The sequence below is a fragment of the Asterias amurensis genome, chromosome 20 (genome assembly GCF_032118995.1).
Source record: "Asterias amurensis chromosome 20, ASM3211899v1".
Classification (NCBI taxonomy): Eukaryota; Metazoa; Echinodermata; class Asteroidea; order Forcipulatida; family Asteriidae; genus Asterias; species Asterias amurensis.
In genome coordinates, this window is record NC_092667.1 from 9,034,459 (window position 1) to 9,051,912 (window position 17,454).

At 38.7% G+C, this 17,454-nt stretch overlaps 1 protein-coding gene across 1 annotated transcript in view; it reads right to left on the bottom strand.

The window, feature by feature from the left end:
• Nucleotides 1–17,454, bottom strand: part of LOC139952274 (coiled-coil and C2 domain-containing protein 2A-like) — a 43,832-nt gene that overhangs the window by 19,295 nt on the left and 7,083 nt on the right. The window contains 15 exon segments of the mRNA XM_071951354.1: nucleotides 832–985; nucleotides 1,725–1,809; nucleotides 2,982–3,141; nucleotides 4,112–4,301; nucleotides 5,457–5,613; nucleotides 6,814–6,954; nucleotides 7,607–7,740; nucleotides 8,175–8,387; nucleotides 9,235–9,363; nucleotides 11,899–12,038; nucleotides 12,938–13,292; nucleotides 14,087–14,146; nucleotides 14,149–14,202; nucleotides 15,034–15,156; nucleotides 16,789–16,913. Coding sequence (XP_071807455.1) covers nucleotides 832–985; nucleotides 1,725–1,809; nucleotides 2,982–3,141; nucleotides 4,112–4,301; nucleotides 5,457–5,613; nucleotides 6,814–6,954; nucleotides 7,607–7,740; nucleotides 8,175–8,387; nucleotides 9,235–9,363; nucleotides 11,899–12,038; nucleotides 12,938–13,292; nucleotides 14,087–14,146; nucleotides 14,149–14,202; nucleotides 15,034–15,156; nucleotides 16,789–16,913 — 2,220 coding nt within the window.

Here is a 17,454-nt window from a genome sequence, read left to right on the forward strand (position 1 = left end):
TCCGCCCAGGTAGTAGTTAAAAAGCAGGACAGTTCTTTTCAGAACTGAGAAGTCTCCTCAACAATCTAATAAATCTACTCCGCGATGGGGTATGTTCAGACAGCGTACTAAGTTAGACCCGAACCGGTTTAACTTCTACGAGCAGCAGGGGGTGGTCGTAAAAAAAAAATCCCCTTGCGTTCAGACAGCACTGAGTTAAACCCGATACCAGAGGTCAAAGCAAACGTGACCCCGTTACTCTAAAATCCTGTTTATTGTCCTGTTCATTGGTCACTGTGTGTTAACGTAATGATTACGGAGGTAAATGGGTCGTCTGTTGTTAGTTAAACCGGATGTGGCCTTTTTTATTCTGTCCACACACAGTGTTAAAAGATAAACCCGAAGCAGTCTAAAGATAAACCGTATCCCTGGACGGTTTATCTTTTGTGGGTTGAACTCGATTCAGACTAACTTTAGAACCGTTCAGACACACAGAGTTGAACTCGATCGGGTTGAACCATGAGTTAAACCAACTTTAGTACTGTGTCTGTCTTGCATATATAGCAAGACAGTTTTCCAAAGAACAAACTCTACCTGGCAAGGAGATACACACATGGTGTTACCGCAAACCAAACATACATGTATATTAGGATGGGTTATTTGCCACAGTGATTTGTATTGTTACATCACACTTTGCTTAGCAATTAAGATTTATATACAGTTAAAGGAAGTCAGCCACAGCGCGGAACTCTAGCAAGACCCACACGCAGCGCATGTTTTCCACTAGTGTTAATCAACTACTTCATAAATAATTCTAAAACCTCAAATTTTAGTGGTTAGAGCTTGACTCACCACTGCCGACTGCACTGTGGTCAAATGCAACATGCTGGTCACTACTGAATTCAAACTCTTCCAGATGCACCTTGTCTGAAGTGACTTGGGTTTCAGGGACTGCAGAGTAAATCTCAGCCAAGAGAGTGTTACTAAGAAGACCTGTCTCATACACCTGTGAAACAAACAGCAAAAGAAATCCTTTTTTCAATTCAATTCAATTCAATTCAATTCAATTCAATTCAATTCAATTCAATTCAATTCAATTCAATTCAAATTCACATATTTTATTTCCATACTTCAGGAAAACATATCATGAAAAAAATTCACCAGTCTGGTAAAATAACAACTTTGCAAATGAATTTTTTTCTATGAAACGCAAACTAACTTTACGTAAGTATTGGCTGTGTTTCATAGAAAATTCATCTGCCAAATTCATGCATAGCACCATGTAATAGTTTACAAGGTGTGGTACGCAATATGCCGCTAATCCAGCCAGGAACACCGGGGCGAACCCCTTCTCTTTTCAATAAGTGCTCTGGGTTCTTTTACGTGCGTTACACAACACATGGGTCCAACGGCTTTACGTCCCATACTAACATGACTAAGGATGAAGCAATGGTTAAGTGTCTTGCTTATGGACACAAATGTCACGGCTGGGGATTCAAACCCACACTCTGCTGATGCGAAACACCAGAGTTTGAATTCGGTGCTCTTAACTGCTCGGCCATGACACTTCCATTGTAACTCTTTAGACAAAGCTACTTGCATTGAACCAGAAAACACATTCAGTTCATTTACATATATTTTTTAAATAATTTTATTATAAACCACATTCCCTTAGTCTTTGACTTATTTGGTGATATATTTTTATAAAATAAACCAATATCAAAATTGAAAATGAAGACACTGACCTGTAGAATCACACTCTCCGGCCACTGAACAATCTGAATATTGAAGATCTCCCCAAAATGGATTGAGAAGTCTGATGTTAATGATCTGTACGGGAGAGGGTTCAAAAACAAATACAAAATCTGGAGGATTGGTACCTGAGTGATTTTCCAGTGGATTTATTTTTCTTTACAGAACTCAGAAAAGTACTGAGTATACAGTGCTTAAACAGCTAATAAAGGATGATCTCAAATATATAGACATTATAGTTTTCTAATAGCTGCAGTCCATAGGAAACATAAACAAAATTTAACGAGTCTCTTACCACACGTTCAAACATGGTAAAAAGGGGTTTTTCTCCAGAACGCTACAAGCCAAATTTCTGAAAAACGCGGGGTCAAACAAACCCGCGCGACTAAGGAATCGTGACGTCAGTGGCGGCTATTTGATGTGGAAAATAGCGCCCTCAGTTTGCCAAAGCTGGAGAACTCTGTTCAAACCCAATTAGGGGAAAATCGTCACTGGCGTCAAGGGATCATTAAAATAGATAAGCCGTTTTTGACTCTCTGCTGAAAAAGCCGCGCGGCCAGGTGCATTTTTGACTCGAGTTATTTGTTACTAAATGCAAATTTTGAGAGTAAAATGGTTATTAACTGATATCTACGATGTCTATTTGGCCATAAAAAGGTAATTGTTGAAATATTGAGATCATCCTTTATTGGCTCTTTAATTAACATCAGTGTAAGGGTAAAAACCAATTTAACTCTCTATTCCGGATGCAAAAACTAACATCTATTAAATCGTTGTGGCGCCCACTGCTAAGGATTCGTTCTGCCTCTAATGGTTTGTCATATCTGCACTAGCAATGCAAAGATTTGCCTATGGATTTCTTTCTACAGAACTTTGGAAAACTACTTAGTAGCTAAATACTAAAAAGTGTAAGGGCAAGAAATAAAAAATGTTTTTAAAGATCTAATGCTTAAAAAAAAAAAATATTGCGTCTTTAAAGTGATTAAGGCCTTTGGGCAAACCTCTTTAAATTTGTTGTGCTATTTTGTTGTTTTATTTGTTATTACTTTTTTTTATGCTATTTGCCAGACATATAAGGCCTGAAGGCCACTTCAAGGTGGGAGCAAAATTATTATTTTTTTCCAGGTGCGTTGCCAGCAACTCCTAGGGTTGAAACAGGGTTACCTCCATTATTATTATGGATGTTTGAATAAATAAACCAGAAATATAAAAATTAATGCAGAGAGTATGAGGTATGATGCACTACTTACTTTGTTAATGTCCTAGACACCTCTTTATGGTTAAAGAGCACTTTGACGAAGCATTTACATTTCTGCATATCAGATCTTCTGGCTTGTTCCTCTTTCGGACACTCATGGGTTGGTGTAATGACAGCTGTGTTACTCAGCTCTGGAGTTATCAATGGCTCACCTAGATAATAATAATATTGAAGTCTCATATAGCGCACGTATCTACCAAACAAGGTACTCAAGGCGCTGAGTATATACAAACTTTCAGAAAGATAGGTGATTGCAGAGATGAATTATGAGACTCAATTATTTAGCACCTTACAAGGGTTTACAAGGTACTACGGCGCATACAGCAGCCACAGGAACACCGGGGCGAACCCTTTCTCTTTTCGATAAGTGCACTGGGTTCTTTTACCGGCGATACACAACACATGGGACCACCGGCTTTACGTCCCATCCGAAGGACGAAGCAATGGTAAAGTGTCTTGCTTAAGAACAGAAGTGTCAAGGCTGGGAATTCAAACCCACACTCTGCTGATCAGAAACACCACAGTTTAAATTCGGTGCTCTTAACTGCTTGTCTACGACACTTCCACATGTAGTCAAATAAAACACACATTGGTATCCACATCAAACAGACAAATTTAATTATTGACCCCTTGCACGCACGTCACACGCGGCGACTGTGCCATGCTCACCTTTTTGGTGGTTAATAGGTTTACGTGTATAAATGGCGCATTCAAGATTATTCTGATGATGACGACAGGTGAATTGGGTCAATGGCCCACAAAGTGAGAGTACATGTGCAGTAGGTATGCTGTTTAACTAAGACAGAATAGAACTTAACTGGCTTCCGAGGGATGCAACTTCTAACAATACTAATACCTTAGCATAGGGGTTCCATAAAATAATAACACAGGGGACATACACGTCCTCATGTTGAACTTCAGTAGTACAAAGACTGTGATCCAAATTATGTGAACTACAAGGCTTTTTAACCTTTCAGAGCACACTGACCGAAGCGTCGAGCAGAACCAACCGGCTCTTCTCAGAGCCAACAGAAAAAGAGATTTTTACATGGTGTCACCGGAAACCTTCCTTAGTGTTTTTTCCACCATGTATAGCCTTAAGTCTTATCTTAGTAATCTTACCTGGACGACGTCTGCACTTGAGCATCTTTTCTTGGACAGTAGATTTGACTTCATCTTCATTGAAGTTATATTCTGGTTTAACAGGTTTAGGAACAGCTCCAGAATCAGCAGCGTCGTCTTCCTCCGGAATCTCCTCATCCTCGGCTAGATTTTCCTGAGAACCTCTGCGTTTCTTCTTCTTTTTGGCTTTCTGTATGTAGACAGATTTGGTAATTATTGAGGGGAGAAAGTGTTCCAAAGTCCTATTGTGTGTACTACATTTACTAGCTAATCATCACTACTAAAGCAAACATCAATATGATAAAGTGTCTTGCTGGTAACAGTCTTCCATATCATGACCCCAAACTGTATACCAAAGCGTATTTTTATTCCTTTATTGTATATATAAACTGTTTGTTAATCTACACAGATTCAATACCTGATTTCCACATTTTTCAATAGATGCATATTTATCTATATTTTTTATATTTGTTTAAGGCAGTGGACACTATTGGCAATTACTCAAAATGATTATCAGCATAAAACCCTTCTTGGTAACGAGTAATGTATTGTATACAACATTGTGAGAAATGGCTCCCTCTGAAGTAATGTAGTTTTCGAGAATTTGATTTGGAGACCTCAGATTTAGAATTTGAGGTCTCGAAATCAAGCATCTGAAAGCACACAACTTCATGTGACAAGGGTGTTTTTTTCTTTCACTATTATCTCGCAACTTTGACGACCGAATGAGCTCAAATTTTCACAGGTTTGTTATTTTATGCAAATGTTGAGATACACCAAGTGAGAAGGCTAGTCTTTGACAATTACCAATAGTGTCCAGTGTCTTTAAGCCAGGTTTGTGCTCCACCCATTAATTTTATTTTATTATTATTATATTTATCTCTTTTTTTCTTTTTTATTATAATTTTGTTGTGGTTGTGGTTGTAGTTGTAATATGTAATGGGATTTTTAATTTGGTTGTAATTATGTTGACTTCTTAATGTAACATTTTATAACTCTTTGTTATTTGACTGCGATTCAGCCTTTGGCCGCGAATGTCATTTGATTAAAAAAAAAAAATACAAATTTCGAATAAAAAAATACAAAACAATTACTTTCAGTTTGTTATTTTCTTTTCAGGTGGCTACTTGGGTTCGGGTTGCTCAACTTCCCCCGATAATCCTCAAATAAAACAATTACCTTCAGTTTATTATTTTCTTTCCAGGTGGCTAGTTGGGTTCGAGATCACTTAACCTCCCCCCGATAATCCTCAAATAAAACAATTACCTTCAGTTTGTTATTTTCTTTGCTAGTTGGGTTCGATATCGCTCAGCCTCCCCCGATAATCCTCAAATAAAACAATTACCTTCAGTTTGTTATTTTCTTTCCAGGTGGCTACTTGAGTGCGATATCGCTCAACCTCCCCGCGATAATCCTCCTCATAATCCCCTCTCATCTGATCAACCTCTTCATCCTGGACGGCCTTCCATATTGCTTGATCCTCCGCCCTATTGCTGTCTTCCCTGAAAACAAAAAATCCATGATCGACTGTCATTTAGCCTCAACACTTTGTTCTCAATCTTTAAAGTTATTGGGGCCGATCATAAAAAGAGTTTGGACTACTTAGGACTAGTCCTAGGAGATAATAAAAACTTCTACTAGTCCTAAGTTAGGACGAGTAACTCTTCCAAAGTCGAGATAAGACAAGGCTTAACTCTTAGTGAATTCGACCCTTGTACATGCTTGGTAATTGTCAAACCCCAGGGGCTGATTTCACAAAGAGTTAGGACTCCTAACGTAGGACTAGTCCTAGTAGATATTAAAAACTTAAGGCTAGTCCTAAGTTAGGACAAGTAACTCGTCCTAACTTGAGATAAGACTAGTCTTAACTCTTAGTTATTGTCAAAGACCAGTATTCTCACCTAGTGTATCCCAAAACATGCATAAAATAAGAAATCTGTGAAAATTTGGACACATGTATACATACATCATCTGTGCTGCACATGTGCAGCACAGATGATATAGGCCAATGAGCAACCTTTGATTGACCTCTGACTGAGGGGGCCCTTCTCAAATGACATCATGTGCATAGACCTTTTTGCAAACACACATTGCGCAAGCACGTACTGTTGAATGAGGTGCATGCTGGTCTAGCTAGACCAGCATGCACCTCATTACTCGCCTGAAGTGCACAGACTGAGTATTTGCCATAAGGTCTATAACACAATGGGCAACCCACACAATAAACCTGAGCTAACCAACCACAGGTCTCCTTTCAGGAGAGCCAATCAGAGCGTTGATTGACTCTACACTGAAGCCTCTTATAACCCCTATAAATAAGCCCACTTCTCTCTTATCTCTTCAGTCTCCTGTTGATGACTAGAGCAAGCTAGTCAAAACGTTGAGACCAATTCAAAAAATGACTTTGCGGTAGTACAGTTAATTACGATCCTATAAGCTAAAGTTGTAGTCCCAGCCAATTTTCTATACATTCCGCCCAGGTAGTGGTCAAAAAGCAGGACAGTTCTTGCAGAACTGAGAAGTCTCCTTAACATCCGATAAATTTACTCTGCAGTAGTGAAATACAGAAAGATAGTTCTCTTAGAACAAACTCTACCTGGCAAATAGATACACACATGGTGCTTACTGCAAACCAACTATATAAGGTCTACATGTATAATGTCTATTGCGGTCATGAATACTTCTTAAGACTAGCAGCTTACTTATGGATGCTGAGTTTAACCGGGGTGTTATTGCAGCCTTGTTCTTCTCTCAGTGCCTTCACATCTTTCCAGACTTTTAGAATATTCCGTAGTAACTGACGATCCTGTAGAAGCTCATTGTCTCGTAGTCTTGTCGTTTCCCTGCAATGACAAGAAATCTGTAGTAAGGAACGGGGAAAACCACAGCGAGAAGGGAGATTGGGCCATGACTTCTTTTTGCTTGCCAAAGTATTGCTTTTAACTATTAACCAGTGTCCTGACGATGACTAGAGCAAGCTAGTCGACACGTTGAGACCAATTTAAGAACTGACTCCGCGGTAGTACAATTAATCACGATCTTATAATCTAAAGTAGTAGTCCCAGCCTTTTTTCTATACCATCCGTCCAGGTAATAGTTAACAAGCAAGACAGTTCTTTTCAGAACTGAGAAGTCTCCCGAACACCCAAACAATCTACTCCGCGGTAGTAAAATAAAGCAATACAGTTCTCTAAGAACAAACTGTACCTGGTAGATACACACATGGTGTTACCACAAACCAAATATACATTGATACCTCACCATGTAATGCCTCAAACCCTATATAACTATCAATCAGTTGTTCACTATTTTCATATGACCCAGATGGGCGATCGATCTCAACCTTCCACAGGTTTGTCAGTTTATATATATGGTGGATTTCATAAAGTGCATACACTGCAAGCATTTGTTCGGTAAGCAAAAACCAATTCTGTAATGGTCCTTTAACTAGCCTTCTCTAGTCATCGTCAAAAGAATATGGCCACACTTTCATACCTGATCTCGTTCTTGTAGTCCATCATTCTCCGAGAGATCTGGTCTACAACGGATATTTCTGGGTCCAGCTTACGAGACTTCATCTCTTGCAGTTGGCCCTGTAGGTTACGCACAGCAACCTTCAACGCTTGGAGCTGAAAAGTAGAAACAAAATTGACATTTTATGATTGCGTCTTACAGGAACTTGACACTATTAGTAATTACTCAAAAACAGTGTTAACATAAAAACTTCCTTGGTATTGCGCAATGGAGAGCTGTTGATGGTATAAAACATTGTGAGAAACGGCTTCCTCTGAATTAACGTATAAATATAGTTTTTGAGAAAGAGGCAACTTCTCAATCAAATATTAAAATACTGAAGCCTTTTTTAGGCATCTGAATGCACACAAGTGCAACAAGGGTGTTTTTTCTTTCATTATTCTCTAGCAACTTCGATGACCAATTGAGTCAAAAACTTTGACAGATTTGTTATTTTAGCGATATGTTGGGATACACCAAGTGAGAATACTGGTCTTTGACAATTACCAAAGGTTTCCACTGCCTTTAAAAAAGTGTTTGAGTTAATCACCTTCTCACTCAAATACTGCGCAGTATTTTTCTGTTTCCTCTTGAGAAACTGGTTGTACATCTGCTGCAGTCTTGATGCCAATACATGCTCTTTACTGAACAGAGAGTGATGTGTGAAGACCAGTTTGTTAACGTCGACATCTAGCTGGTACTGTGCACCTAGATTGTAGCCTAGACCATCAATGTAGCGATGGTCAAATTCAACTGTGACTGCCTAGTGAAGAGAAGTGGAGGAATAACACAATCAGATTAAAGGTTTTTGATACCTTTTGTAGATCAAGTTTTTGGCTATGACATGAATCCCTACTTACTGTGAAGGAAAAAGTACATAGCCCGGGCAAGATGTAAAAATAGGCATTGTTTAATGTTTTGGTTTTTAGGAAGTGACAAACCTTTCATGAGGTTTATATGAAGTGAAACACCTGAATACAAGGTGGTTTGTAGTCAGCGCTCTTGACGCCAGGTCTGGATTGTTTCTGATGTGACACAGATGTTTATGTATTAATTACTCATCAAACAGTCCGACAATTGAAAAAAATGCTGACAGTTCTTAGTGACCAGGTGACTGAAGAATTTGGCTTTCTTTTGATAGTAAACTTAAAAAACAAAAATAGCAAGTAGTATAGAAAACAATAATTTTAAAATTTAAAATTTGGTTCAGCCTCAATGTATATTTGGTTTTCAGTAACACCATGTGTATATCTACTCACTAGGTAGATTATGTTCTTTTGAGAACTTGTCTTGCTTTATATTCTACTATCATGGAGTTGATTTTCAGAATTCAGGATACTTCTCATTTCTGAAAAGAACTTTCCTATTTTGCTTTTGTGGATCGAGTAGTCACGGCCGATTTTCTACCTTCCGCCCAGGTAGTAGTAAAAAAGCAGGACAGTTATTTTTAGAACTGAGAAGTCACTCGAATTTTGAAAATTCAAGACATATGATCTTACACATGGTGTAAGCGCATACCAAATATAATGTTTATTGATACCCCACCATGTAATGCCGCAAATCCCATATAGTTAAACTTCAAATGGGCTAAAACGTGGAGGATATCTTACCTTCCTGAAGACTAATTGTAAAGCTGGTTCTCGCTCTTCGTTACTCAGTATTCTGGGTCTTGTTGGTGTCTCCTTCAGTGGATCTGGTAAGACTTTTATACGACCATCGTCACCGAACCATCCCTTACCCTGATTGGGGAACACAAATTATCAGTTTATACGACCATCGTCACCGAACCATCCCTTACCCTGATTGGGGAACACAAATTATCAGTTTATACGACCATCGTCACCGAACCATCCCTTACCCTGATTAGGGAAAACAAATTATCAGTTTATACGACCATCGTCACCGAACCATCCCTTACCCTGATTGGGGAAAACAAATTATCAACAGTAGCCAAAAGACACATCCACTAAGCCCGGCCCATCAGTGCAACTTTCTGAGGTTTGTTTGTGAGGCTTGTGCTCTGTATGTTTTTTAGTGTTTTCCGTAATTTATATTTTGCCTTTGCTTGTAAATGTAGTATTATAGTATTACTTCATGTATTATCATTATTCCATTTGCTTGTAAAACATAGTTCTTTATTCACTGCTAATTGTTTTGTTTATCTGTTTGGATTTGAAAATAAAGTGAATTGAATTGAATTGAAAAGGCCCAGGAGTGGAATTCACAAAAAGTTAAGACTAGTCTTATCCCAAGTTACATGTTGGACAAATTACTCGGCCTAACTTAGGACTAGCCTTAAGTTTTAAATATCTCCTAGGACTAGTCCTACATGTAAGTTAGGACTATTCCTAACTCCTTGTGAAATTTCCATGGGACCGAGGCTGCACTAGTCCGTGTGAGCAACGATATTCTCTCTGCAATGGACAATGGTAACCTCACAGCACTAGTCCTGCTAGACTTGAGTGCTGCTTTTGACACTGTCGATCACAACATCCTTCTCTCTCGGCTCCAGAATCACCTTGGCATAGAGGACACAGCCCTAGCATGGTGCAAATCGTATCTCTACAATAGAACTCAGCATGTATGTATTGGCACCGCGATATCCGACCCTGTTGTTTTGAACTACTCTGTGCCACAGGGGTCGGTACTCGGCCCGCAGTGGTTTACGCTATACACTTTACCGATTCGTGACATCGTCCTGAAATTTAATCTGAATTACCATGTGTACGCAGACGACACTCAGCTATACATCACGTTTAAATCTTCTCAAGAAAACGCCAATGCATCTATTGCAAGACTTGAGAAATGCATCCAAGAGATTCGACGTTGGACACAACAAAACTTCCTGAAGTTAAATGATGATAAGACAGAGTTCCTTCTATTTGGGTCACGTCAACAGTTAACTAAGGTTTCAGTGCCATACATCTCCATCGGTGATGCTCGGATAGCTCCCTCGCTGAAAGCTCGGAACTTAGGGGTTATTTTTGATTCATCGATGACACTTCAGCCACACATCAACAACATTGTTCGTTTATCATCATATCACATCAGGAATATAGGTAAGATTCGCAAGTACTTGGACAAAAGTGCCACTGAAAAGGTCATTCACAGCATTTGTTACTTCTCGTCTTGACAACGGCAATGCTCTTCTCTACAGTCTTCCTAACAACCAGATTTCCCGACTTCAACGGCTCCAAAATACTGCTGCCCCGCATTGTGACACTGTCTAGAAAATCCTGTTCTATCACCCCCCATTCTGAAACAACTACACTGGCTGCCTATCTCTCAACGAATCATCTTCAAGCTGATGCTCATTGTCCACAAAGCTCTTAATGGCAAAGCTCCCCACTATATTTCTGAACTGCTTCACGTTTACACTCCATCAAGGAATCTTCGATCAAGTTCTATGCTTCTCCTCATTGAACCCAAGTCTCGACACTCATGGGGTGACAGGTCTTTTTCTTCAGCTGCGCCACGCATCTGGAACTCTCTACCACTTAATCTTCGATCTTGTGTTTGTACTGCAAAATTCAAGTCTCTTCTCAAAACTTATCTTATGTCACAGGTTTTCAATGACTAATTTTGTTGTGTCTGTTTTTCTTTGTGTTGTGTTTTGTTTTTGTTTTGTTTTTGGTTTTACTGCGCCTTGAACACCCAGCAGGGTGGATATGTGCGCATTACAAGTCTTATTATTATTATTATTATTATTATTAAATCGACCCCTTGAATGATTGTGTTAAAATGCCTTACTTTGAATTTCACGAAGTATGGACAATTTTTCCAGCAAATAAAATCTGATAAGCATGTTTTTCTTAAAGGACAGGTATATGTTTGGTTATTATTCTTAAAATGAATGGCAAAAAAGTTAACTTGTTTAGAGGTACACCAGCTTTCAATAGTGTAAAGCATTTTGAGAATTCATTTTGAAGTAATCTGGATATGCAAACAGTTTTTAGAGAAGCGATACTGACAGTAAATTCTCTCAGATTGTGTATTCCAATTACATATTGTTCTACCTGCTTGGAAAAAATTACTCCAGATTTGTTTGTGATATCTCACGTGTTGGTTTTATTGTACATTTCTATATTTATATAGAATGATAACAATCAAACGGTTAAAAAACCCAAAGGTATACGCTTCCTTAAATGAAAGGTAATTTAAAAATTGAATCCTCAACAATCTGTTCAGGATTCCTGTTTAAAAGTTCCTGCTCAAGTTTTCTTCAAGGACAAAAGCAAATTTCATGGAACATCAAGATAAAACTTGATACAAACCTTATCAGGGCGATTTAGCAGTCTGTGTTCCATGATATTCTGATTACGTGTTGAGATCTCCGGTCTGACACCAACGTAGAATCCTTCATCTTCAAGATATCGAGGCTCTGTCTCACCTTCTATCTTCTCGTCAGTAGGAACTGAGCAAAGTAACAACATTTGAGAGAAGATTAGTCATCAAATAACCACTGTTTAGATATCAAAACCTACATATTGACTCCTTAAAGGAACTGGACACTATTGGTAATTACTCAAAATAATTGTTAGCATACAAATTTCCCCAAACCGATCGATGCATGCAACGCTGCACACTGCTATGGCTGTGTCAACATTGCTAGTCACCATGGTCACTTGCAGCTCAATGTTTTGTACACGATGAACTGGACAAATCATTGTCTTTTTAACTTGTTGTGTGAATTAGGTGTATTTCTACACAATTTCCCTGAAACTAAACAACTAAACAGAAACTGAATCCTTAAAACGGCGCAGATAATAGGTGACTTTAAGTGTGATACATGTAGACTCAGAAACTGCACAACTGGGTGTAAAACGTGTTACTAGACAAGGTTTTTCAACAGAATTTCAGTATTCATTTTTTGTTAAGTCTAAGAGGTAAATTCTACGTAATTTTGTGCTGCTGTTCTGTCAGGGAAAGTGTGGAAATCATAGTGGAAGACAATTATTTTGCATAGAAAGTACAACAGACGACAGAAGTTCCATGTCTTCTTGCACTAAATATTGCGTTGCTAGCACTCCAGCAATGATTGCGCAGCAATGGTACATGTAGTCATGCACAGGCTGTTTACTCCCATGGTTTAAGGAATGAATTAAATGGCCCAGTGACCAAGGATAATGATGTTGGAGTGCTTTGAGAAGCCTTTCGGGTGTGAAAAGCGGGGTATAAAATAATTGGGTCTCATCATTGGTAGTTCATCACTGCAATAGCTTATCTTTCTGAAAGTTTGTATATACTCAGCACCTTCAGTACCTTGTTTGGTAGACACGTGCGCTATATAAGGCTTATATAAAAAAAACTCACTCATGGAAACACTTGGGATAAAATAATAGCCCTTCTCCAAATCTTCTCGATCTCTTAAAGCAACAAACTCAGGACCCTTCATCTCGGTTGGGAAGTCCTTCCAATTATCACGATCTAAGAAAAACTCAGATAGCAGTGGCTTCTCTTCATCTTTCTTCTCCTCCGTGCCCGGTTTGGTTCTTTGGCGAGGAGTCTCTGCCTTCTTGGCGGGAGTGATGTCAGCTTCCTGGGCACTGGGACCAGGTTGGTCTTCTTGGGGGACGTCGTCTTGTGGTTTGGGTGGCTCTTCCGGCTCGGGATCAAAGTTACGGGTAAAGAAGTCATAGATTTCCTCCTCAGTTGGTAAGATCGATTGCTGTTGACAGGGGAATGGAGATATAAATGTCAAAATAAAATTAATGAGACGAGAATTGTTCCTACAAGAGTAATGTAATTTTAGTTTTACAAAAATGTAACTGATTGAAATAGGATCTGGGACATTTTAATACAATGTACTGCAATACTCATTTTAGAGTTGTAATTTTTTCCCAAGAAGATTTTGTGTCCTGATGTCAAATAGAATGTTGTACAAACAAAGTTACCTGTCATCTTTCTCAAAGGTTTGACAAGAATAAATTGACAAGGGCCCAATATCATAGAGTGCTTAAACAGAAAATATTGCTGGATATTTTTCAGCTAAGCAGAAATGAGCATGATACCAGTTACAAGTTATACATGTGACTTTGGTAGTTAGGTTGGTATCCCTGTTCATAAGCATAATGTTGTTGTGCTTGGTTGTTTGTTTCTGCTTAAAGGGTCTGGGTGCTTTTTTATTACACAAAACACACAATGTCCACAGATTTAACTTTTTACATGGGTTGAAAATAATGATGGGAGAAAGGGTCCCTCAAAATATTACTTAATGAGGTGCTGTAGTTTTTGCAAAATGATTAAAACAATGTAATAAACAGCAGTTTTCTTTATTTTCGTGACTGGTTGTACTCATTTCCAAAAAAACTACAGCACCTCAGCAAATTTTAAAGGGAAGCTTTCTAACATCATTATCTTCAAACCATGTAAGTTTATTGTAAATCTGTTTAATGTAAAAAGTACCCAAGTCCTTTAAGAAGCTCTATGAAATTGGGACAAGGTGGATGTCTGATTCTTCACCTGTGCTTTGATGGCTTTGAAGGCAGCTTTCCATTGGTTCTTGGCTATTATTGACTGCTGTTGGCTATTATTGACTGCTGTAGAATGGCATCTTCTTCCTCTTCTTCTTTGGTCAGCTAATGCAGGACAAAGAAACACAAAATTACGAGCACTTGGTGATAAACTTTTAATCCGATGTGGCAACATTTGCATCCTGCAATCAGGGAGATTTTGTACAGCAATCAGGGAGAAAAAAGTGTCCATCATCAGGAGTATATATTTGGTTTGCGGTAACACCATGTGTGTATCTACTTGCCAGGTAGAGTTTGTTCTTAGAGAACTATCTTGCTTTATTCTACTGCCGAGGAGTAGATGTTCGGGTTTCGGGAGACTTCTCAGTTCTGAAAAGAATTGTCCTGCTTTTTAAACTATTACCCGGGCGGATTGTATAGAAAATGGGCTGGGACTACTATTTTAGCTTGTAGGATCGTGATTAACTGTACTACCGCGGAGTCAGTTCTTAAATTGGTCTCAACGTTTCGCAGGGAGCTTTCAAATTTGTTCATTAAAACAAGGACAAATTGGTTATTTGCAGAATCAGGGAGAGTTGACAGCTCTTTAACTCATTCATAAAAAGTCTCTTTGTGAATCAACTTCTGAAAAATCAACTTAAAAAAAAGGCACCATATTCAGTTTATAACCAGCAGGTATGAAGTGTACATTGTGTGTGATTATTACTGCTATTCAAAATGCCATATGACTGTATCCACTATTTATCGACAATCATGAACTAATTTCCTTCAATCTCATTTGGTGGGTGTTTGTCGGGTAGCCCCCCATGTTTTGTACAGCCTTTTTGTACACTTTTTGCAACTGACTATCAGCATGTATACTTTTGAAAAACAAAACAATTGAAAAAACAGTGATATTTCAGGATGTTGATCTATTGAGAGATACAAACAACTTACAAATTTTGGATCGTCGAATCTTGTAGCCATGTCCCTTGCTCTCATCCCTCTGAGCATGCGAGACGGGGCATCCTTATCAGGGTCCTTCTCCACTTCTTCTCTCATCGTCTCTTCTGCCTTCTCCTACATGATGGACAACAAACAAGTAAACTTTGTGTATTAAAGGCACGTAATAAACAATAATAAAGAATATTTATAAGGAGCAAAAATCCACAAAATGAGGTGCTCATGGCGCACAAGAGGGGAAACCACACACAGCAAGGAAAATAAGACATAGACCAATTATACATAAGCGACATTAAACAATGTGGTTTTTAACTTAATCTTGAAAGTATCAAGACTAGAAATGTTGCGAATTTGAAGAGGTAAATCATTCCAGAGTGTGGGTCCATTTTGGGGAAATGACAGTTCACCCCATGATTTACTACTCTTGGGAACCTGTAACATGCAAGTATTAGAAGATCAGAGAGATCGTACAGAAGTATATGCTTTTACCAAAGAAATGTTATATACATGTATAGGAGCAGAACCGTAAATGCATTGAAAGATAAGCAACAGAAGTTTGAAAGTAATACGAGATTCGACTGGTAGCCAGTGTAGTGACTTCAGAACCGGTGTAATGTGAGTGTGTTTCCTGGTAAGAGTGACAATGCGGGCAGCTGCATATTGCAATTTTTGTAGTTTACATGTACATGTACTGTACATGTATCTCTTTGGAGCTCCTTGCCCGGTGCATGTTTCCCTCCACCCTACAATCTAAGAGGAACATCACTTCCTACCTTCAGCTCCCCCCCCCCCCCCCCCCCCCCCCCCCCCCACCCCCCCCCCCCACCCCCCGAGTTATTTTCACATTCATTAATTTTTCTTCTTGTAGCCCCATACAAAGAGTGGCTTTAAGCCTTATGTGTTTCGGGTAAACTTGCAGAATTTCTTTTTTTTGTAAACTACTTAAAACAATTGTAAGTGTAAAACTGACTTGGTAATGAGCAATGGAGAGCTGTTGTTAGCATAAAACACTATGAGAAACGGCTTTCTATGAAGTAGTGTAATTTTTTAAAAAGACGTAATTTTTAACTCAAATATAAAAAGACTATAGACCAGAAGCCTTTTTTAGGTATCTGAAAGTACATACATTTTGTGCAGCAAGGGTGTTTTTCCATTAAAGGACTTGGGTACTTTTTTAAACACAAAACACAAAACACAATGTCCACAGATTTACATTAAGCTTACACCGTTTGAAGATAATGATAGAAGAAAGCTTCCCCTAAAAATATTACTTGCTGAGGTGCTGAGGTTTTGAGAAATGAATCAAACAAATAACAAAAATAATTTTGGTCTCAGCGCGACGACAATTATTTAAGCATGTAAATTACTATAACTGGTGTACGTTTGACATGCTTAAAACTAAAGATAAATTTTTTGGGGGACAATGTTTACTAATTTCTAAAAAACTACAGCACCTCAGCAAGTAATGTTTTAAGGGAAGCGTTCTACCATCATAATCTTCAAACTGTGTGAGTTTAATGTATATCTGTGGACATTATGTTTTGTGTCCTACAAAAAATACCCAGTCATCGATTTCCCCGAACTCTTCCTAACTTAGGATGAGTCTTAGGACTCAGGACGAGTCCAAGCCCTGCACTGTAGCATGTAAACCTTAAAATTATTCTTAAGGTAACTCCTCCTAACTCGAGATAGAATTAATCCTAGCGTTTCGTGAAATCGGCTGCAGACCCTTCAAGGACTAGATCTTACCTTAGCCTTCATGACTTTCATTCTGATTCTTTCTCTTATAGATGCATTGATGAGGCTGCTCGTTGGTTTAGCAGTAACTACCCCAGTCTGTGCGGCTATCACCGCTTCTTCCATACTCATCGGTTCTGATGAACAATAATATAAAGGAGGTAATTAGATTAAAAGGCACTGGACACTATTGGTTATTACTCAAAATAATTGTTAGCATAAAAACTTACTTGGTAACGAGCAATGGCGAGCTGTTGATAGTTAAAAACATTGTGAGAAGTGGCTCCCTCTGAAGCAACTGTAGTTTTTGAGAAAGGTAATTCTCACCCCAATATTAACAGACTACATGTCTCAAAAACTATATACTCTCGACTTAGCCAGGGAAATTCGAAAGATTTGACAAGTGAAAGTGTTTGGAGCACTTATAGCATCAATTCTTAGGCTAGATTAGATAAGAACGACTGTGAGGGTACATCTACTACAGAAGCGACACTCTTACGAACAGCATCAAGTTGCTGCGCTAGTGGCAAAACATTCACATCAATAATCTGTATCCTCGCAGGTACCCATTTACTCCCGGGTGGAGAGAAGAATTTATGGGTTAGCTTCTCTCACAAGAACACATGTGTCAAGACCAGGATTTGTACCATCGGTAAGCCTGGAGTTTGTCCTGCTTTT